The 23599-nt window shown below is 33.6% G+C and overlaps 1 protein-coding gene across 1 annotated transcript in view; it reads right to left on the bottom strand.

The window, feature by feature from the left end:
* Nucleotides 1-2184: 2184 nt before the first annotated feature.
* Nucleotides 2185-23599, bottom strand: part of LOC145980986 (uncharacterized) — a 42601-nt gene continuing 21186 nt past the window's right edge. The window contains exon 7 of the mRNA XM_083114077.1: nt 2185-2333. Coding sequence (XP_082970203.1) covers nt 2246-2333 — 88 coding nt within the window. The 3' untranslated portion in view covers nt 2185-2245. The remainder of the gene's footprint in view (nt 2334-23599) is intronic.

Below are 23599 nucleotides of genomic sequence, written 5' to 3'. Positions count from 1 at the left end.
TATGCATGCAAAATTATACCAGGAAGTTTACTTTTCGTCAACTGGATCTAACATCCCTTTTTGATCTTCAATAAATATTGAATTAGTTATCTATTTGACATTAATTTTTAGTTTTAGTTAATAGTTTTTTTTTTTACAAATTTTGTGGACCTGAATTATACATAGGCTAGACAATGAATAGTGCTGTTATATCACTATTACCTATTCATGTAATAATATTATATTAATTAATTTGATAATTTGAGTATTTTAATTAATACTGTCTTAATTAATTTAATATAATTTTAGTAGTCATTATTATTTTCAGACTTGGTTTGTAACCTAGATACGTGCCTGGCTGGAATGCTTTCAGAAATTTTCTTGTGTTCATGTTGAAACATGCAAGCATTCTCCCACCTATCCCTGAACTCATATCAAAGCATCCCCCCCCCCACCGAAGAATCTCCACTTTGAGCACTGTGTATACTGCATAGCTTTATTTACAAAGAATATAAAACATGTGTATTTCTATAATTGGACGGCTTTAAACACTCATTTGTAATTCTAATTTCGAGGCAAATATCTTGTTTTATAGACAAACATTTTCAACAGTCTACAAAAGTTACATTTCTTTCACATCATTGGACGGAAACACGTCATTGGACGGAAATATACAATTAACACACATGCAATTAAGAAGAAACCATAATTGAATTATTGTGTAAATTTATGAGTGCCAATATTTCTGTCTGCATTGTAATACATAACATACATTGACCTGCGCATGTTCATAGTCATGCACATGTATACAACTTCTGTATTTCATAGTTTTCTTTTCAGGGGAGAGTAGGGAAAAATGATACCCCGATCATGCTTAATTTCTGCTTAGTTAGTGATGCAATATTGTGGTAAAGTTATGAACCATTACTTCAGTTGAGGTTATAACTGCCGATGTGAGTTAGTTTTGTTTTGCTTCATTAGAACTTTACCTCTTAACGTAAGGTAAGTGATAGTTTTGCAATTTGTCTGATTGTTGTATTTTTTGCTTAGTTGTATGTTCTACTAGCCTCCTTCTTAACCCTTTCAGGATCATATGGATTGGAGGCCAGTGGTTTCAGCTTCCATAAATTGTTTAGGTTATGGAAGTTAATGAACTTCATAATTAAATCCATGTTAGGTGTGGAAACTAACTTTTCTCAATGTTGGGTAGTCCAAATTCAAGTTATAAAACTTTAGCTTTCCTTCAATGACACATTATGAGGCAAATTTTGTTTTTGTGCTTTTAAGTATTGAGCTCTATGTGGTTCTCATTTATATACTGTAGCATCAAGATAACTGTGCCCTCAGAAATGAGAACTACAATGTGCCCTGTGATTTAAACATTCAACACTAGCTCCACTGCTTCCAGGGCAGAGGTACAAATATGTTAGTGGATCAGGTTTGACAAGAAAAGCAAGCTGTACTGAATCTAATTCATTCATTTTGTTGATGTTTTTGTTTTCAGCTTAGCATCATGTTTTGGAATATTACATTATTGTACTTTGTACAAATCACTTATACTTCAACAATATGGAATAATTCCTAAGTGAGCATATATATCTCGTAACAAAATGCTGCGAAGTTTATAATGGGTGTCACCAAGAATGCTCCACATTGGAGCAAAGCGAGGTAGACCACTGAAAGCACTTGCTACTGGAAATTACAAGGCAGCAATTGCTACTTCAGGTGACAGAAATTACTCCCGCTACTTACAGCCAATGTAATCATCTGGTAGTTTCAAGATGGTACTGGATACACACAGAGTCAGAGTAAAGTTTGAACTGTAATATACATTATCAATGTAAATGAATTACATAACAGTTGTCGTAATTATTCATGTACAGTCACGGACACTTCCGAGTTATATTGTTCACATTGAGAGTCATTGGGGTTATTATAACCCAGAAGTGTCTGTGACTGTACAATAATATAAATAGAGCGGTGTGTTAAATGTAGCTCACTGTTACTAAACTCTATCCAGAAAAGGCCATAAACATGTACAATCTGAAAACCCCTCACTTTGCTACAACATTGAGAGTTACTGTAGGTGCCCATTCTTATTCTCTAGAAATAACTTTTCAGCTGTCAGTGTATCGTTTCAATCATATATTATGTAACTTGAAAACTTATCAGTAACTTAAGATAGTTTATACTTCCTGAGGATTATCAACTAGGCACTTGGTATTGTTTTTCCATGCATGGATATAGGCATTTCAGATTCATGTCTCTAGACCACATCATCTTTGAGAGGGACTGTCGAATCTTCACAAACGTCCTGCAATTTTTTCCTCAGTTCATCTAAAATTTGTACAAATCTAAAAAAAAAATAGAAGATGTACAGAAGTGAAGAGAAACAGTAGCATTAGTAACAAACAGCATATTAATACTATAAACCCTGATATGTGATTCCATATAACTGCCACCAGGTGGCAGAGTTGCACAATTGGCATGATGATGCAGAGTTGGAGAAAAGTTAACATTTTGTTCTGTGTTAAGCTAGGGAAAATATCTATGGAAACATGACCAGGCATTATCAACAGGCAGTGTGTTTGAATGGCTCAAGAGGTTTCGGGAGGGTAGCATTTTGGTGGAAGATGATCAATGATCAGCAACATATACCACTGAAAATGTGGAACGTATGAGGAACTTACTTCGAGAAAGGCGTTCCATGACATCAAATGTAGTGAAATTTAATAGGGATGAATATCAATGAATATTGCATGATTGTTCCTCTTGCCTGATAATGCGAGGCCCCATACTGCAGGCCAAAGATCATATCCCTGCTCTTCCACATTCTCCATATTTTCCCCATCTGTCGGAATGTGAAAATGCTGTGATAGATATGCTGGGAAGCATCCCAGAAGAGGCTTTCTCTACTTGCTTCCGAGACTTCCAGAAACACTGGCAGCTATGTATAGATACTGGAGTGAACCAGCGGCGTGCATTCTGGGTACGCAAGGTACTCACTGCGTACCCACAACACCGTAAGAAAAAATAATAATTTTCCCCACCTTCTTGGAGCATGAAAATTCAACTATCGTCTCTCCGAAACCCCTTCCACTACCAGAAATTCTATCTTCCGTCCGAGAACGCTGCTGCCTTGCCCGAGTAGCCTGGCCCTCCAGGCAGTCCCGAACGTCTGCCCGAATGATCCCGATTGTGCCTTCGGTGTTGCCCGCACCCACCCCATCCACCGTGGCTTCTGCCGATTTCCACGAGCAAAAGCTGCTGCCTCTGTTGGGTACCCTAGAAATTCGGAGGGCAATCCCCATTGGCTCCGATCAACCCCCACCATATGTTTGGGTCTTCCCGCGCTCATCCCACGGTGCATTTTCCTGTTCAAAGCACATGGTTCTAAGAAGCCAGGGTACCCAAGATTTTGGCAGCATCTGCAGTGTTGGTAGTAGTCAACATATATTTTTTCTCGAATGTTTAGTTTACTAACATTGGACAGACACGCTTAGATAAATTAATCCCTGTGATTTGGTTGCAATAAAAATGCGTTATAAAAATTGATTACTGACATACAAATCGGAGCGGAAGGCAAGAAAATGTTTATTGGGAGGTGAGGGAAATGGAGTGATCGACTGAGTATTGCGTTTTACCTGAAACACTTTTCGGCGGCGTCATGTCAATGTGTCAGAGGGAAATTATATGGACAATTTGCATGTTTCACACCATTCTCAGTATCTGTCTTTCTCATTCTAGAGATCAAAATTGTATTCGTGTCACTTTGCATTTCAGCTTATAAGGATGGGTGTTGACTGTTGACCCGACGATATAAATGAACGAAAGAAAAAAAATAAACACAATGCTTACTATGGGATTCGAATGTACCCCAGCTCCCTTACGTTGCAAAGTTACGTAAATGGACGTTACATTGTGCCCAACATAAGGGTGCAACATCATATTGGTGGTGGTGGGGTGGGGAGATATCTCAATCTACACACACGCGCGCATATACTACATATACACATAATATAATTATGATATACATATTTATAATGTCATTCCATATAAAAAATAATGAATTTCTAAATATTTAAAAATGCATTATTAATAAATACATAGAAAGAAATCAATTTGTTACTTTTATATACATGAGATATTTATAAAGTAGCAAACAAATTCATTTACTAACGGGTTAAAGAATAAATTAATTACAATTAATTCAATAAATTACAAAAATAGTTGGAATTGTTTTACTTCTATTGTACATATTTTGCTATTGGTGTAGATCTGTTAAATATCTCTTGAAGAGGTAGTGTATGTTTTCAATATTATCCTTCATCATTCATTTCAATTTTGGTGTGGGGATTTTTGTGGCCAATATTATTGGTGGGGGGAAATCCCTCCATTCCCTCTCAGGACTTCGAACCCTGCCCAACGTTTATTTGAGCTTTTGAAGTGTGTTGGGATTAATACCATTCTATTCTGATATATTTTCTACGAGAGTCCGTAATTTCTTCATTCTACAAAATATCTCGTCGACTGACAACCCTGATCCATTCATCTACAAATGTGAGTGGCTATTTCGAGGAAGGAGACACTTGTTACCGCGAGAGATTGACGTTTTTTGTTTCTTCCGTCTTGCCTGTGAAATTTGCAGTGTTTCGTTCTTATTATTGTTTTGTCATTGCGGTGAAGAGGTGAAATAGAAATAATATGGAATCGGGAGTTGTCAATGACGTTCTGGAGAGGGTTTTTTCGTCATATAGTTATGAAAAGAAAGTGGAAATAATCCGAAATGGGAGCCCTGTTCCTGAATTGGAGGACTTGTCTCAGGCTGGAGTTACGAAGGATGGTAAGCAGTATGTTAGGCATTTTCAGGAAAAAACTTACTTATGTGTATATTTCTTCCTCAACCCTTAAAAAAAGTGTTCCCCTGTGCATAGCACCACGTCATGAAGGCGTATAGGGGGTGTGGGGGTAACGCCCCACACTTTTAATTAAGATATTACTTATTTAAACATTTGTCTGTTCTTTCGTTCCGTTCAATGTGCATCGCGCTGCATGAAGAAACTAATCAAGGTTGAATTGTTGGGCTGCACGTTTTTTGAGAATATATTTGCGAAGCAAGTATATAAAATATCATACAAATGTTTTATCGTGTTACATCTGAATCTCTCCGGTAGCGTTTTAAGGTTATATCTTATATAAAAAAATCCTGAATTAGATCCCATTTCAATTCAACTAACTTCAATCAGCTTTAGTGTGCATAAAGGAAGCTTAAATTCTGCTTCCTTTAACATAACAAAAAATGCGGCAGAAATCTTTTTTTTCTTTTTGTGTGCATATGAATGCATTTGATACAGCCACTAGTATTGTTTTCAAAGTTTGGTAAATTATCCACTAAGGATTTCACTTACGTATTTCTCTTGCGTACCCTAGTCTAAACGTCACCGCACGCCACTGGAGTGAACTGCATACATATACAGGACTGAGGACCATTAGTTGGTGAGTTCAGTATATATTATTTTTTACATCAATCATGGAACTTTTCTGACAAAGGTAAAGGTAAAAAAAGGTAAAGTGCTCCCCTGTGCATAGCACCACGCCATGAAGGCGTATAGGGGGTGTGGGGGTAACGCCCCACACTTTCTTGATCCGGTCGTGAGTGGGGGTGATGTGATCAGCATCACGCCCCTGACCGCCTTTACCCCCCAGGGTTTCCCCCAGGTACCCATGTTATTCGACGCTGGGTGGGCGCCGGGGCCGCTTCCATCGTTAGAAAAGTTCCCGGATTTGAACCGGCCGGGGATCGAACCCGGGACCTTGAGCATGGTAGTCAGACGCGTTACCGACTGAGCCACCGCGGCCACAAAAGGTTATACGATATTATCAAGAACAATTAAGAGTTCAGCGAAGTAAACAAGTTTTGAAACTGAATCAGTTATTCTTGGAGACAATCTTTATACATCATATCATCAATATTTCAAATGTTACTTTCCGATAACTTGTCAAGATGTCACTGTTGTCCTGATGTTCTGAATTTAGGCTAATGTTATAGAAACTGTCATTGCGATTAAGTGCATAGTGAGCTTGCATTGAAAAGTGTAACAATCTTTTTGAGAAGTACTTGTCATTTGTTTATTGTTATCTTGATATGATCCACATTTTTATGTAATGTCACCAGTAGAAAATATGTCATTAATGTATTTATTTTTGTGAAGCAAAGCGTAATTTCTTTGTTATTATATGTAATAATGCACCTTGTTTGTAATGTATATCTTTTGTTTATTGTTTATTGTATTTTATGCAACATTATGGGTAATCTAATGTATCTTTGTTTGAGAGAGTGCACTATACGAATTTGTATTTCTAAACATGCATAGATGTCAGTTTTGTTGGTAAAATCTTTTTGTAAATAGTGAATGATTCATCTGTATTTGAATCTGTGTTCTCGAAATAGTATAAAAGCGAGGATATCGCCACGGATCGACGAAGCTTTTAAAATTAAAAAGAACTCCTCGGTGTTGTGCATCTTGGTATGGTAGTTCGGGGCGCAAGTAGATGGTATCCCAGCCAAGGCCGGTCGCTATTTAATATTCGCAATTTAATTTGCACGTACTTATAACTAATTTGCACGGGTTTTAATTAATTCGCATGTACTTAGAACTTATTTGCACGTACTTAGAATACTTTACATTTATGTATTTGCATGTTTATAACTTTTTATGAATATATAATTATTTATTTTATGAAAAATATGTATATAGAAGGTAATTAGAGGTACTAAAGGCTATGCATATGTTTTTATATTCATTACTGCAAAGTATGTAACATATAAATCGATAATAATTAATGTTTATAATATTGAAAATAAATTTTCTATGGTTTATGAACCGCTATGAACGGTGGTAATGGTACGATTGGGGACGGTCCCGGTATTCGAACCCGCGATATGCAATGTTATTAATTAGTACTATGTAATAATGTATGTTATTATTGTATGAAACACGGTGGTGCAACACGCTAGACAGAATACTGTCTCGACTCGGCGGTGAAGGTAGACGAGAAAGGAATTTCGACTCCGCTCTGATGCCAGACAGAGAGAATGAATTAATATTCCGTGCAGGTAGACGAGAAAGGAATTTGGGAGATGTGCGTTCAAGGTCAAATGACGTCAGAACGCTAGGACAAAGGAAGAATCTGATTGACCAATCAGAGAACGCGTCGGTAGATTTTCAGAACCGGTTTTTCCAAGGTTAACTAGTACGCAAGAACAGGGGAAAGCTATGCAATACTGTAGGGCAGGGGAGGTATTCAACCAGACAACAAAGGATGTCTGAGAATGCGCAGCAAGGGTCAAATCTCTGAAGCTATGCGGTTTCCGCCGCCAATTAATATTCCGCTCAGGTTTGCCTCCAAGGCACAGGACGCTTTAGCGCAGGTTTTTTTTATCTGTACTATGAAGAAGGGAGAGCTATTAGGGACGGGGCCTACAGTTTTCACCATTTGCTTTTATCACGGGGTAACGAACCTAGGACCCTTTGATTATTGATTTAGGTAGTAAATGTATGTTACTGTGTGCTATTTAATTTAATTTTGAGTTTATTTTTTACCAAACTTTGACTTTATGTCAAACATTTTCACAGCTTATCCTTATTTTTACCAAAATAACACTATTTGTACTATTCAGGCAACACTTTTATTAAATTTTGGACTCACAAAGACATTTTTTCAACGTTTAACTTATTATTTTACAACTTTATATTAATTTTTTTACCAAAATAACACTATTTGTACTAATCACCAACATTTTTTATTAAATTTTGGACTCACAAAGATATTTTTTTTCAACGTTTAACTTATTATTTTACAATTTTAAGTTAATTTTTTTACCAAAATAACACTATTTGTACTAATCACCAACATTTTTTATTAAATTTTGGACTCGCAAAGACATTTTTTCAACTTTTAACTTATTATTTACAACTTTATGTTAATTTTTACCAAAATAACACTATTTGTACTATTCAGGCAACATTTTTTATTAAATGTTGGACTCGCAAAGACATTTTTTCAACTTTTAACTTATTATTTTACAATTTTATGTTAATTTTTTACCAAAATAACACTATTTGTACTATTCAGGCAACATTTTTTATTAAATTTTGCACTCACAAAGACATTTTTCAACTTTTAACTTATAATTTTACAACTTTATGTTAATTTTTTACCAAAATAACACTATTTGTACTATTCAAGCAACATTTTTTATTAAATTTTGCACTCACAAAAAACATTTTTTCAATTTTTAACTTATTATTTTACAATTTAATGTTAATTTTTTTACCAAAATAACACTATTTGTACTATTCAGGCAACATTTTTTATTAAATTTTGGACTCGCAAAGACATTTTTTCAACTTTTAACTTATTATTTTACAATTTTATGTTAATTTTTTTACCAAAATAACACTATTTGTACTATTCAGGCAACATTTTTTATTAAATTTTGTATTTACAAAGAGATTTTTTTACAACTTTTTAACTTATTATTTACAAGTTTATACCTATTTTTAACCTAAATAACACTATTTATACTATTAAGGAAAGACTTTTAGTTATATTTTCGACACACAAAGTGTGTGTTCTCAACTTCTATCTGTTTATTTCACAAGTTTAGGCTTATTATTACCAAAATAATACAATTCAATCTGTTCAGGAAAGACTTTTAGTCGCATTTTCGACACACAAAGTGTGTGTTCTCAACTTCTATCTGTTTATTTCACAAGTTTAGGCTTATTATTACTCAAATAACACAATTCTATCTGTTCAGGAAAGATTTTTAGTTACATTTTCGACACACAAAGTGTGTGTTCTCAACTTTTATTTGTTTATTTTACAAGTTTAGCCTAATATTTACTCAAATGACACTATTTATATTATTCAGGCACCATTTTTATTACATTTTGGACTCTCAAAGACACACACACACACACACAGAGAGAGAGAGAGAGAGAGAGAGAGAGAGATTTTTTCCAAGTTTACAGGATTATTCTCTAGTTTACTCAAATAACACAATTTAGATGTGTTTTGAATTATATTTTGGATGCAAAAGTATGTTTTGACAAGTTCTACCCTTTTATTTTACAAGTTTAGGCTTATTATTACTCAAATAACACAATTTAATCCAGTCAGGAAGGATTTGTTATTATATTTTGGATGCACAAAGAGAGGTTTTCAACTTTTTTATTGATTTTTGCAGGGTATGTATTAATTTTTATTTATTTTGTTTTGTATTATATATACATTTACAAATTTTTAACTTAGAGTTTAGTGTTTATTTAATTTTTTCAAAAACACTAAAAAAAGTACTTTTAGCTAAAATGTTAGCCACAGAATATATTATTATTATTATTATTATTAGGGTTTACTGATTTCCACTATGCTATTTTTGGTTCTGTATTTCTATATGTATTTATTTAGAGCAGGTTACGCCTGCCACGTAGGAAAGTTTGTTTATTTTAGAGTTTGCTGAGTATTTTGTTACTGCTATACTAGGTAAAAGTTTTCTAAATATACCAGATAGAGCTCTATATACTTTTGTTTTTGCTATTTTGGAGATGATGCGATCAGCACCACTCTCCATCTGCTTTTTATTTTATGTACCCAATATTATTTTGAGGCTTAGTGAATTCTAGAGCCTATTTATGCAGGAGAGAGGAGAGAGGACTTGAAAATTTTGATCTCAGACAACCCACAACTATTTGTCAGAGTATTTTAAAGGATATTTTATGCTTATTATGTGCCACTAGAATATCAAAGCTTGCTTAATTTTTATGTCTGTAACGCATTTATTGTATTTCTAGCTAAGGCTTACTGGATAAAGTACACGAAATGTTTAACATTTCGACTATTTGCCTTTATACGAGGCCAAATTTTTAGTGTAACGAAAATTATTGTGTGTCTATAAAGACTGAAATCCCTTTACCGATGGGTCCTTAACTGGACGCTTACCAACATTGTTCCTTTTTTAAAAAAATATAACCATTTATCAATATATTGACAATTCACAGGACAAGACGAAGTTCACAGACGACTGACTACATATATGAACCATAGGTCCATTTGCTAAACTTTTTTTCTATGCTAGAAGAATAATTTAGCCTTATAGCCTTTTTCAAAGTATTTTTGAAGTATTACTGGTTTTTTGGGTGCATCAACACTTGGGTTATTTCCATTTGGTTTATTATACGAGGCTACAATCACTATTTGAACACTGAAATCCTCTGATTGAAACTAAAAGCTTAGGCTGTAACTAGGGATTTAGTATGTATATCGACAATTTATAGGACAACACGAACCTTACAAAGGATTATAGGTGACGTAGGACCACACGCCAGAGCTTTGTTAATCTGCAAGAAGGAGTTGAAACTAATGCTATGAGGATATAATGTTAATTTTTCATTGTTTCACAAGGAGGCTATTTTTTACACAACCAATATTTGCTTTTTCAAGTAACTACATGTACCAGAAGCACACATGCCAACACTAACTAGATTTTGATTTATACTATCTCAGGTGCTAAATGTATCAAGAACACTGATTGTACATATTTCTGAGGAAGTAGGCAAAAGCAGATTACCCGATTAAAGTATCTGAAAAACAGATTTTTCTATGTAAGTATATTTTTATTGACTGGATTATTTAACAGATCGAACAGGAAGACTGCAAAATTCATTAAATGTATTTCTATCGTATAGGTGGTTTCAGAGATATAAAAAGAACAAATATAAGATTTTGCTGTTTTTGCTTCTGAGGCTAATCGCGACGCTAAGGGTAAATGGCGAGGAAATGTAACGGAGGAGAAACACTCCCAAAAGTTATGGGCTGCATGTAAGTTAATACCACAGAGATATTACAGTAGGTGTAGGTTCTACCACCAGAATTTTTCTATCATAATAATACTGGTTATGCTGTACTGTTAGCTAAAGATGCTGATATTTGAGAAACTCAAAAGCTTATTTGCAAAATTTTAGATAAATGATAATCTGTTAGACTGTAAACATATTTTATATCCATTCTGCAAAAGATCCGATGACAAAATTTAAAAATTGTAATCGCCCAGACAGGGACTCGAACCCTGGACAGATAGGTTAAAAGCCTAACGCTATACCAACTAAGCTATCTGGGCACAAGGTATTGTTTTCTTGAAAAATTAGTTATGTTAAGAAATATATTGAAACATTTGAGAACACTCTTGGTCTGGTTCGACAGAGAAGGAGACAACATTTCCAAATTTTTACAGACTGGGTGTATTTTTCCACTATAGAGGCCTTCACTATATGTAATTCGAAACGCTAAAGTTCAGCTAGCTTCCAAAACTGAGGTAAAGATTTTGTTTGGCGAGATTAACAAGTTACAATTATATCCAGTTACGGACAAATAAAGCTAAAACTCTCAGATTTACTGTACTAGCCAAGTTTTAGTAACATTTTCTTCACTTTAGTACAAATACCAAAGAAATAGGTATATTTTATTTATAATTTGACAAAATGTACTAGTATTTAATTCACAAAGTTAGGTAAAAAACAGTATTTTTAAAAAATATTGTTACTGCCTTCAAATGTTATGTTATTTAGCCACTAACAACTGGTTTACACTGTTTGGCATCCTTTAAATAGGAAAAGAAGGAATTATTTGTTTAGTATTTTTATATTTATTTAAGAAAACAATTCTACAGTTTAACTTAATTTTAACAAATTGTTACTAATTTATATATCAAAGTTATGTTATTTAGAGTGTATGAAGGCGTATAAAGTTAATATTTGTACTTATCAGTTCAACTTACAATTATATTTTACACACAAAAGATAATGTTTACAGTTAAATTACTTGAATCAGAGAATAATATTTTACAGTAATTGATTCATTCAGCAGTAGTCAGTACTTTTATGCATCAGAAAGTTTTCTTTATTTTCTATTACGCATGCTATTTTGGGCTATTCTTAAAATGTATTTCTAGGGCAAACTGGTTTAATTTTCTGCTTATAATGCAAAGTTGACAGTTTTCGCAAATTGCATTGTACATTTGTTATATTCTCTACTTACAATCCAAATATTATGCTTATTTAATGTATAACTAACTAACTCTCTAGCCTTCTTAAACCCGAATGTTCATGGCTGCAGCAACACATGCCTTTCATCTGTCCCTGTCCTGAGCATACTCCTTTCCTTCCCTACCAATTTCCTTTAGGTCCATCTCTACATTATCCCTCCATCTTTGTTTTGGTCTTCCTATTGATTTTTTACCATCAGGTTTCCCAACAAGAATCCTGTATACTCTTCTTTCCTCTCCCATTCGTACCACATGATCTACACACCTAAGTCTTCTTGATTTAATCATTCTAATAATATCTGGACATGAATACAAATTATGTACTTCTAAATTATGTAATCTTCTCCACTCATCTGTCTCCTCATCTGTTTTAGGCCCAAATATTTTCCTAAGGATTTTATTTTCAAATACTCTCAATTTATGTTCCTTTTTCAATGTAAGGGACCAGGTTTATTTACTGTATCTAACTTTCATTTTTTTGTAATTAACAAAAATTAAAAGCTTATACTGTAGTTATTATATCTTTTTCTATCAGCTTATTTTGAAATTAATATTATTAGTTATAGTCTTTGATTTATAACTATATTGCTTTTTTATCAATTTATCTAAGAGTACACGCAGACAAACACATGTGTACACACGTTTATGTAAATAGATATGCCTTTTTTCAATATTTCAGTATGAAGATTGCACTTTAGCTATTTAAGCAAGGGTAGGAAAGGTAGGATTTCTGAGAATTTGTTGCAGGATTTTGTTGTCCAAGTATAGATGAGAACTGAGCTGGGAGACTGTTTTGAACATTTTCATGATAGTTTGCATGTGAACTGTATGCAAATTGAGCACTATTGACTGTGCATGCTTCTAAGTTTTGCTGTTATTTTACATCAAGTCTGTGAGACTGTAGTCAGTTTTCCCTTTTCAAGTAGTTTTTATTGATTGTATTTGTATATGTTTTGGGGACTTAGCAGTTTTATGTTATGAGGCACTTTGTTGTAGAATATTTTTACCGGATTGTTTTGAGATATTGAGTGCCTGCTGTTTAACTTGTAATTATTTTCCTTCTTGTGTTGTGTATTTGACTATATTTTGTCCAAGTTCGTAGTATTTAGAATAATTGTTATTGACTTGTAGATGTAGGGAGTAATAATCCTTTGCAAGATGCTCTATACTTTAGTCTGAACATTATTCTTAGTGTTCACTTTTGAAGCCTTAGTATTCTGGTAGTATTACTAATGTAGAGGTAAATTAGGCTGAAATGTAGGCATTTTTCTGATAAATTATACTTACTTAGTTGTTTCAGCAGGTAGAAGTTGCATGATGGTTTACTGCTGATGATGTTAATTTGCTCTTCTTATGTACTACGTATGATGTAGCTTACTTGAGTAATTGGAATTTTCTACTGAAAAAAGGATTGCTTGTCTATTTTATTCCTATGTTGTTGAGTTTGTCCATAAGCAAGCCATGTTTTTACTCTATCCTATGCCTTGGAAGAATCTAGATATATTGTGTTTGCAGTTTTATGTTTCTCTAAGGTTTCACCTATGTAGTTTCTTAAACTGTGCTATGGGTGTAACTATTGATTTCTCTTTCTGGATGCCATGTTGGTTTCTGTATTCCTCTTGCTGCTTGAATTTGACTTAGGTTGTTTGCTTTTCTTCTTAGATCTTTATTTATTTTTTTAATATTCTTTTTTTATTTTTTAATATTCTTTTACATAAAAAATCAAAGTACATTGTTAAAGTCAAAGTGTGTTAAAATTCAATTTTTCAAAGTTAAAATTTTAAAAATACAATTTTCTAAAATCAAAAGTTATAATAGTATATTTTTGTTAGCAGAAGTTTTTATACTAGGGCAAATTATTTTGTTGTTAATGTAAAATTTGTTAGTTAATGTAAAATCAAAGTAATTAAACATCAATTTTTCAAAGTTAAAGTTTTAAAAATACAATTTTCTAAAATTAAAAGTTATAATAGTACATTTTTGTTAGTAGAAGTTTTTATACTAGAGTTAATTCTTTTGTTGTTAAAGTAAAATATGTTAGTTAATGTAAAATTAAAATAAATAAAATTCAAAAAAATAAAAAATACTGAACAAATAAACATAAAGATCTAAGAGAAAAAGCAAACAACCTAAGTCAAATTCAAGCAGCAAGAGGAATACACAGAAACCAACATGGCATCCAGAAAGAGAAATCAATAGTCACACCCATAGCACAGTTTAAAAAACTACATAGCTGAAACCTTAGAGAAACATAAAACTGCAAACACAATATATCTAGATTCTTCCAAGGCATAGGATAGAGTAAAAACATGGCTTGCTTATGGACAAACTCAACAACATAGGAATAAAATAGACAAGCAATCCTTTTTTCAGTAGAAAATTCCAATTACTCAAGTAAGCTACATCATACGTAGTACATAAGAAGAGCAAATTAACATCATCAGCAGTAAACCATCATGCAACTTCTACCTGCTGAAACAACTAAGTGAGTATAATGTATCAGAAAAAGGCCTACATTTCAGCCTAATTTACCTCTACATTAGTAATACTACCAGAATACTAAGGCTTCAAAAGTGAACACTAAGAATAATGTTCAGACTAAAGTATAGGGCATCTTGCAAAGGATTATTACTCCCTACATCTACAAGTCAATAACAATTATTCTAAATACTACGAACTTGGACAAAATATAGTCAAATACACAACACAAGAAGGAAAATAATTACAAGTAAAACAGCAGGCACTCAATATCTCAAAACAATCCGGTAAAAATATTCTACAACAAAGTGCCTCATAACATAAAACTGCTAAGTCCCCAAAACATATACAAATACAATCAATAAAAACTACTTGAAAAGGGAAAACTGACTACAGTCTCACAGACTTGATGTAAAATAACAGCAAAACTTAGAAGCATGCACAGTCAATAGTGCTCAATTTGCATACAGTTCACATGCAAACTATCATGAAAATGTTCAAAACAGTCTCCCAGCTCAGTTCTCATCTATACTTGGACAACAAAATCCTGCAACAAATTCTCAGAAATCCTAGCTTTCCTACCCTTGCTTAAATAGCTAAAGTGCAATCTTCATACTAAAATATTGAAAAAAGGCATATCTATTTACATAAACGTGTGTACACATGTGTTTGTCTGCGTGTACTCTTAGATAAATTGATAAAAAAGCAATATAGTTATAAATCAAAGACTATAACTAATAATATTAATTTCAAAATAAGCTGATAGAAAAAGATATAATAACTACAGTATAAGCTTTTAATTTTTGTTAATTACAAAAAATGAAAGTTAAATACAGTAAATAAACCTGGTCCCTTACATTGAAAAAGGAACATAAATTGAGAGTATTTGAAAATAAAATCCTTAGGAAAATATTTGGGCCTAAAACAGATGAGGAGACAGATGAGTGGAGAAGATTACATAATTTAGAAGTACATAATTTGTATTCATGTCCAGATATTATTAGAATGATTAAATCAAGAAGACTTAGGTGTGTAGATCATGTGGTACGAATGGGAGAGGAAAGAAGAGTATACAGGATTCTTGTTGGGAAACCTGATGGTAAAAAATCAATAGGAAGACCAAAACAAAGATGGAGGGATAATGTAGAGATGGACCTAAAGGAAATTGGTAGGGAAGGAAAGGAGTATATAGATCTTGCTCAGGACAGGGACAGATGAAAGGCATGTGTTGCTGCAGCCATGAACATTCGGGTTTAAGAAGGCTAGAGAGTTAGTTAGTTATACATTAAATAAGCATAATATTTGGATTGTAAGTAGAGAATATAACAAATGTACAATGCATTTTGCGAAAACTGTCAACTTTGCATTATAAGCAGAAAATTAAACCAGTTTGCCCTAGAAATACATTTTAAGAATAGCCCAAAATAGCATGCGTAATAGAAAATTAAGAAAACTTTCTGATGCATAAAAGTACTGACTACTGCTGAATGAATCAATTACTGTAAAATATTATTCTCTGATTCAAGTAATTTAACTGTAAACATTATCTTTTGTGTGTAAAATATAATTGTAAGTTGAACTGATAAGTACAAATATTAACTTTATACGCCTTCATACACTCTAAATAACATAACTTTGATATATAAATTAGTAACAATTTGTTAAAATTAAGTTAAACTGTAGAATTGTTTTCTTAAATAAATATAAAAATACTAAACAAATAATTCCTTCTTTTCCTATTTAAAGGATGCCAAACAGTGTAAACCAGTTGTTAGTGGCTAAATAACATAACATTTGAAGGCAGTAACAATATTTTTTAAAAATACTGTTTTTTACCTAACTTTGTGAATTAAATACTAGTACATTTTGTCAAATTATAAATAAAATATACCTATTTCTTTGGTATTTGTACTAAAGTGAAGAAAATGTTACTAAAACTTGGCTAGTACAGTAAATCTGAGAGTTTTAGCTTTATTTGTCCGTAACTGGATATAATTGTAACTTGTTAATCTCGCCAAACAAAATCTTTACCTCAGTTTTGGAAGCTAGCTGAACTTTAGCGTTTCGAATTACATATAGTGAAGGCCTCTATAGTGGAAAAATACACCCAGTCTGTAAAAATTTGGAAATGTTGTCTCCTTCTCTGTCGAACCAGACCAAGAGTGTTCTCAAATGTTTCAATATATTTCTTAACATAACTAATTTTTCAAGAAAACAATACCTTGTGCCCAGATAGCTTAGTTGGTATAGCGTTAGGCTTTTAACCTATCTGTCCAGGGTTCGAGTCCCTGTCTGGGCGATTACAATTTTTAAATTTTGTCATCGGATCTTTTGCAGAATGGATATAAAATATGTTTACAGTCTAACAGATTATTATTTATCTTAAAATTTTGCAAATAAGCTTTTGAGTTTCTCAAATATCAGCATCTTTAGCTAACAGTACAGCATAACCAGTATTATTATGATAGAAAAATTCTGGTGGTAGAAACTACACCTACTGTAATATCTCTGTGGTATTAACTTACATGCAGCCCATAACTTTTGGGACTGTTTCTCCTCCGTTACATTTCCTCGCCATTTACCCTTAGCGTCGCGATTAGCCTCAGAAGCAAAAACAGCAAAATCTTATATTTGTTCTTTTTATATCTCTGAAACCACCTATACTATAGAAATACATTTAATAAATTTTGCAGTCTTCCTGTTTGATCTGTTAAATAAGCCAGTCAATAAAAATATAGTTGCATAGAAAAATCCTGATATAGTTGGATTCTCAAAAATATGTACAATCAGTGTTCTTGATACATTTAGTACCTGAGATAGTATAAATCAAAATCTAGTTAGAGTTGGCCTGTAAGTGCTTCTGGTACATGTAGTTACTTGAAAAAGCAAATATTGGTTGTGTAAAAAATAGCCTCCTTGTGAAACAATGAAAAATCAACCTCATTTCCTCGTAGCATTAGTTGCAACTCCTTCTTGCAGATTAACAAAGCTCTGGCGTCTGGTCCTACGTCACCTATAATCCTTTGTAAGGTTCGTGTTGTCCTATAAATTGTCGATATACATACTAAATCCCTAGTTACAGCCTAAGCTTTTAGTTTCAATCAGAGGATTTCAGTGTTCAAATAGTGATTGTAGCCTCGTATAATAAACCAAATGGAAATAACCCAAGTGTTGATGCACCCAAAAAACCAGTAATACTTCAAAAATACTTTGAAAAAGGCTATAAGGCTAAATTATTCTTCTAGCATAGAAAAAAAGTTTAGCAAATAGACCTATGGTTCATATATGTAGTCAGTCGTCTGTGAACTTCGTCTTGTCCTGTGAATTGTCAATATATTGATAAATGGTTATATTTTTTAAAAAAAGGAACAATGTTGGTAAGCGTCCAGTTATGGACCCATCGGTAAAGGGATTTCAGTCTTTATAGACACACAATAATTTTCGTTACACTAAAAATTTGGCCTCGTATAAAGGCAAATAGTCGAAATGTTAAACATTTCGTGTACTTTATCCAGTAAGGCTTAGCTAGAAATACAATAACAGCGTTACAGACATAAAAATTAAGCAAGGTTTGATATTCTAGTGGCACATAATAAATATAAAATATCCTTTAAAATACTCTGACAAATAGTTGTGGGTTATCTGAGATAAAAATTTTCAAGCCCTCTCTCCTGCATAAATAGGCTCTAGAATTCACTAAGCCTCAAAATAATATTAGGGTACATAAAATAAAAAAGCAGATGAAGGAAGAGTGGTGCTGATCTCATCGCATCATCTCCAAAATAGCAAAAACAAAAATATACAGAGCCCTATCTGATATATTTAGAAAACTTTTACCTAGTACAACAGTAACAAAATACTCAAAAAACTCTAAAATAAACAAACTTTCGTTGTTATTTGAGTAATAATAAGCCTAAACTTGTAAAATAAAAGGGTAGAACTTGCCAAAACATACTTTTGCATCCAAAATATAATTGAAAACTCTTTCTTGAATAGACTAAGAGGTCTTACTTTGGTAAAATAAGCATAAAATTGAAAAATAAAGGGTAAAACTTGACGAAACACACTTCGTGTGTACAAAATTTAATTCAAAACACATTTGAATTGTGTTATTTGAGTAAACGTGGAGAATAATCCTGTAAACTTGGAAAAAAATCTCTCTCTGTCTCTCTCTCTCTCTCTCTCTCTCTGTGTGTGTGTGTATGTGTGTGTGTGTGTGTGTATGTGTGTGTGTGTGTGTAAGTGTGTGTGTGTATATATGTATGGGGGTGTGTGTGTCTGTGTAAGTGTGTGTGTGTATGTGTGTGTGTGTGTAAGTGTGTGTGTGTCCAAAATGTAATAAAAAACACGTTCAAATCGTGTTATTTGAGTAAATATTAGAATAAACTTGTGAAATAAACAGATAAAAGTTGAGAACACACACTTTGTGAGTCCAAAATGTAATAAAAAATGTTGCCTGAACAGCTGAAATTGTGTTATTTGAGTAATAATAAGCCTAATAAACAGATAGAAGTTGAGAACACACACTTAGTATGTCGAAAATGTAACTAAAAGTCTTTCCTGAACAGATTGAATTGTGTTATTTTGATAAAAATAAGCCTAAACTTGTGAAATAAACAGATAAAAGTTGAGAACACACACTTTGTGTGTCGAAAATATAACTAAAAATCTTTCCTGAACAGATTGAATTGTGTTATTTTGGTAAAAATAAGCCTAAACTTGTGAAATAAACAGATAAAAGTTGAGAACACACACTTTGTGTGTCGAAAATATAACTAAAAATCTTTCCTTAATAGTATAAATAGTGTTATTTAGGTTAAAAATAGGTATAAAATTGTAAAATAATAAGTTAAAAAAGTTGTAAAAATGTCTTTTGTGAGTCCAAAATTTAATAAAAAAATGTTGCCTGAACAGCTGAAATTCTGTTATTTGAGTAATAATAAGCCTAATAAACAGATAGAAGTTGAGAAAACACACTTAGTGTGTCGAAAATGTAACTAAAAGTCTTTCCTGAATAGTACAAATAGTGTTATTTTTGTAAAAAATTAATATCAAATTGTAAAATAATAAGTTAAAAGTTGAAAAAATGTCTTTGTGAGTCCAAAATTTAATAAAAAATGTTGCCTGAATAGTACAAATAGTGTTATTTAGGTTAAAAATAGGTATAAAATTGTAAAATGATAAGTTAAAAAGTTGTAAAAATATCTTTGTGAGTCCAAAATTTAATAAAAAATGTTGCCTGAATAGTATAAATAGTGTTATTTTGATAAAAAATTAACATAAAATTGTAAAATAATAAATTAAAAGTTGAAAAAAATGTCTTTGCGAGTCCAAAATTTAATAAAAAATGTTGCCTGAATAGTACAAATAGTGTTATTTTTGTAAAAATAAAGATAAGCTGTGAAAATGTTTGACATAAAGTCAAAGTTTGGTAAAAAATAAACTCAAAATTAAGTTAAATAGCACACAGTAACATACATTTACTACCTAAATCAATAATCAAAGGGTCCTAGGTTCGTTACCTCGTGATAAAAGCAAATGGTGAAAACTGTAGGCCCCGTCCCTAATAGCTCTCCCTTCTTCATAGTACAGATAAAAAAAACCTGCGCTAAAGCGTCCTGTGCCTTGGAGGCAAACCTGAGCGGAATATTAATTGGCGGCGGAAACCGCATAACTTCAGAGATTTGACCCTTGCTGCGCATTCTCAGACATCCTTTGTTGTCTGGTTGAATACCTCCCCTGCCCTACAGTATTGCATAGCTTTCCCCTGTTATTGCGTACTGGTTAACCTTGAAAAAACCGGTTCTGAAAATCTACCGACGCGTTCTCTGATTGGTCAATCAGGTTCGTTCTTTGTTCTGACGTTGTGACGTCATTTGACCTTGAACGCGCTTCCCCAAAATTCCTTTCTCGTCTACCTGCGCGGAATATTAATTCATTCTCTCTGTCTGGCATCAGAGCGGAGTCAAAATTCGGAGACAGTATTCTGTCTGGCGTGTGAAACCATCGTGTTTCATAACATGATGAAATTATTACATAGTACTAATTAATAATATTACATATCGTGGGTTCGAGTACCGGGACCGTCCCCAATCGTAATTGGACCTGTACCTACACCCATTACCACCGTTCATAGCGGTTCATAAACCATAGAAAACTTATTTTCAATATTATAAACATTAATTATTATAGTTTCATACGTTACATACTTTGCAGTAATGAATATAAAACCATATGCATAGCATTTAGTACCTCTAATTACCTTCTATATACATATTTTTCATAAAATAAATAATTATATATTCATAAAAAGTTATAAACATGCAAATACATAAATGTAAAGTATTCTAATGATATGCAAATGAATTCTAAGTACATGCGAATTAATTAAAACCCGTGCAAATTAGTTATAAGTACATGCGAATAAATTGCGAATATTAAACGCCCGAGGGCACAAACAGTCCTTGGCGGTGATACCATCTACTGAGGCTTAAACGAAGCAACGCCTGACTCTTCGAATTCGCGATTAATCTATCTGTGCGTATGGGAGACTTTTAAATTAGTGGAAAGGGTGAGGAAGAGAAAGAGAGACACAGAGGGACACAAGTACACAGAGAGAAAGGATACACATGCACGCAGAGAGGGAGAGAGAGATTTGGATAGTACAACATTTCAAAAACACATTTTGAAAAAGTATTGTGTAGAAACTGAGAACGTCCCATCGACTTTCTCAAACTCAGATGACGATGACAATGCTATGAGTTCACTTTAGAATCAGATAGTCTATTCGGTACGAGACGTACAGTTTAAAGTGTGAACCGAACCACTGTTCAATGTCCATACAGAGGGATTCGAATCCGGAACCCATTCATTACAAGATCACATCATTACCCTTACGTGAGCCATTGCGAAGACATCCAATTGTCATCCTGTCTTACACGTAGTACACCCTGGACTACGTTCTTGGGAACTAACGAAGCTCTGGCGTCTGGACGCACAACCAGTATAATCCTCCGTAGAGCTCGTGCTGTGTCGTCCATATTTGAGGGGTTCAGAACACAACTGGCGTAACTCCACTGACAGTTTTGAGGAAAAGGCGCATTCATTAAAAATGAAATTAAACGAACATGTGATTAAGAAATTGAAACTAAGGAGATATAAGTCAATTTACACGAGAAATGGAGTTACGCGACTAGTGCTCTGAACCCACGACTATGTTTGAGTTGGTCCTCATCTTCGCGATTAGCCAGAGAGACAGAAAAGCGAGGTAAAATAAAACAACCTACATTTATGATGGTGATGCTGCTAATGATGAAATGATGTGCTAAAAGACAGAAATTTAGACATAATAAATTCTGCTCAAGAGCTATATGTTTTTCAGTCTATCTACAAATGCTGTTAACCAAGAGAATCGAAGTCTGGGGCGGTCTATCACAGGTGCAGCACTATCTACAGAGTCCCAGGACGATTACAAACTCGGCTTATCGCACAGTGCAGCTGAAAGCCCTTGATAAATGGGTGTATTATTATTCATCGATGGGAGCTGCCAATATGCAATTTATCACTATACAAAATGCACACAGGAATACATTGCAAACTGGGAAGGGTTGAGATGGGGAATCTAACAATAGGGGTCGCAGTTCAAGACGTATCTGGCGGTATATAGTGGCATGAAATGAAGGGAGAGGGGTGACGTCAAATATTAGCTACGCCTGTGGATGTAGACTCCGGTCGGTCTGCCAGTTGAGACGTGATATCTTTACTCGGATTTCCCGAAGCTTTTGTGGGAGTGTCAATCGAAAGATGACCGAAAGGGGAACTTTGATGATAATATTACTCTATATCCCTTCAGTTAGAACAAAAAACTTGTTGCTGTTTTGAGATTATTGGTCAGGTCACTTTCAGTATTTTTTTCTTCATGTTTTTATTACATTTTACATGGATTTATTTGCTCTCTCAAAATTCTCCTAAGAGAACTAAATATTCTACCTCGACTCAAGTGATCTACTTAGTCTCGTCTCAACATACTACATAGTACAAGCAATATCTATGCAGTATGTTTGCGCACAGACGTTCATAATGTATTGGACTCATTAAAGCAATAGCTTTAATATCTAGAATGTTTCTTTTAATTTGATTTATTTTGAAGTCCACTGTATGCACAGAAAGGCTAATCGGAACTTGACATACAATTTATCGAATTGCCTAGTATCGAACCCGGAATCCCTTGACGATGTTATCACTGCGCCGTCGGGAAGGTCCTATGTATCCTAAATGTAAGCCAGCACGTTGCACAGGTTTACAGATGCTACTAATGGATTAACTTTTGAAAATCCGAAGCTTAATATACGTATATAACCTATTAAAATGCTCTCGTGCACAATTTGTCACAGGTTATTAATTAACAATAGATAGTAGTCAAATTAACGTTAGTTGTCGGTCGGAACCGTAAATTATCGGAATTACATTTCCAGCAAGTTCGGTTTTAAAAGCATATGTAGAATTGCTCATCAATGACTAAGATTTCCGGTTTACAGGTACAGAAAGGTATTTTTTTATACATACGAGGTTTGTTCAAAAAGTATCCGACCTTAATTTTTTTGGCGTAAACAAATGTAGTAAGGGAGGCGTAGTTTGATGCACGTATGTAGGTGATCCTAATGCGATATTTTTTTTCTCCAGCCTTCAGAAGCAGTCGGTCGCCGGCAGACCGCCGATGAGTGAGGAGGTGTAATTGAGTGGCGTCGGAATTTCGATTTTGACAAAATGACTGAAAAACATGAACAACTTTACAGCATTAAATTTTGTGTCAAGCTTGTAGAATCCCAAGTGGAAACGATCCGCAAGATTTGACAGGTTTTTGGGGACGAAGCAATGGGCACCACACAGATAAAGGAGTGGTACAACCGCTTCAAAGATGGCGTCACAGTGGAGAGTGAAGACCGTTCTGGTAGGCCTTCATCATCCAGAAATGAGATCGTCCTTGACCAAGTGAGGACCCTGGTGATGCAAGATCGTCGAATCTTTCTCGTAGTT

This window comes from Lepisma saccharinum, chromosome 28, assembly GCF_977018435.1.
Source record: "Lepisma saccharinum chromosome 28, izLepSacc3.1, whole genome shotgun sequence".
Taxonomy (NCBI): domain Eukaryota; kingdom Metazoa; phylum Arthropoda; class Insecta; order Zygentoma; family Lepismatidae; genus Lepisma; species Lepisma saccharinum.
Note: the sequence above shows the minus strand (reverse complement) of the source record. Positions and strands in the feature narration are given on the sequence as shown.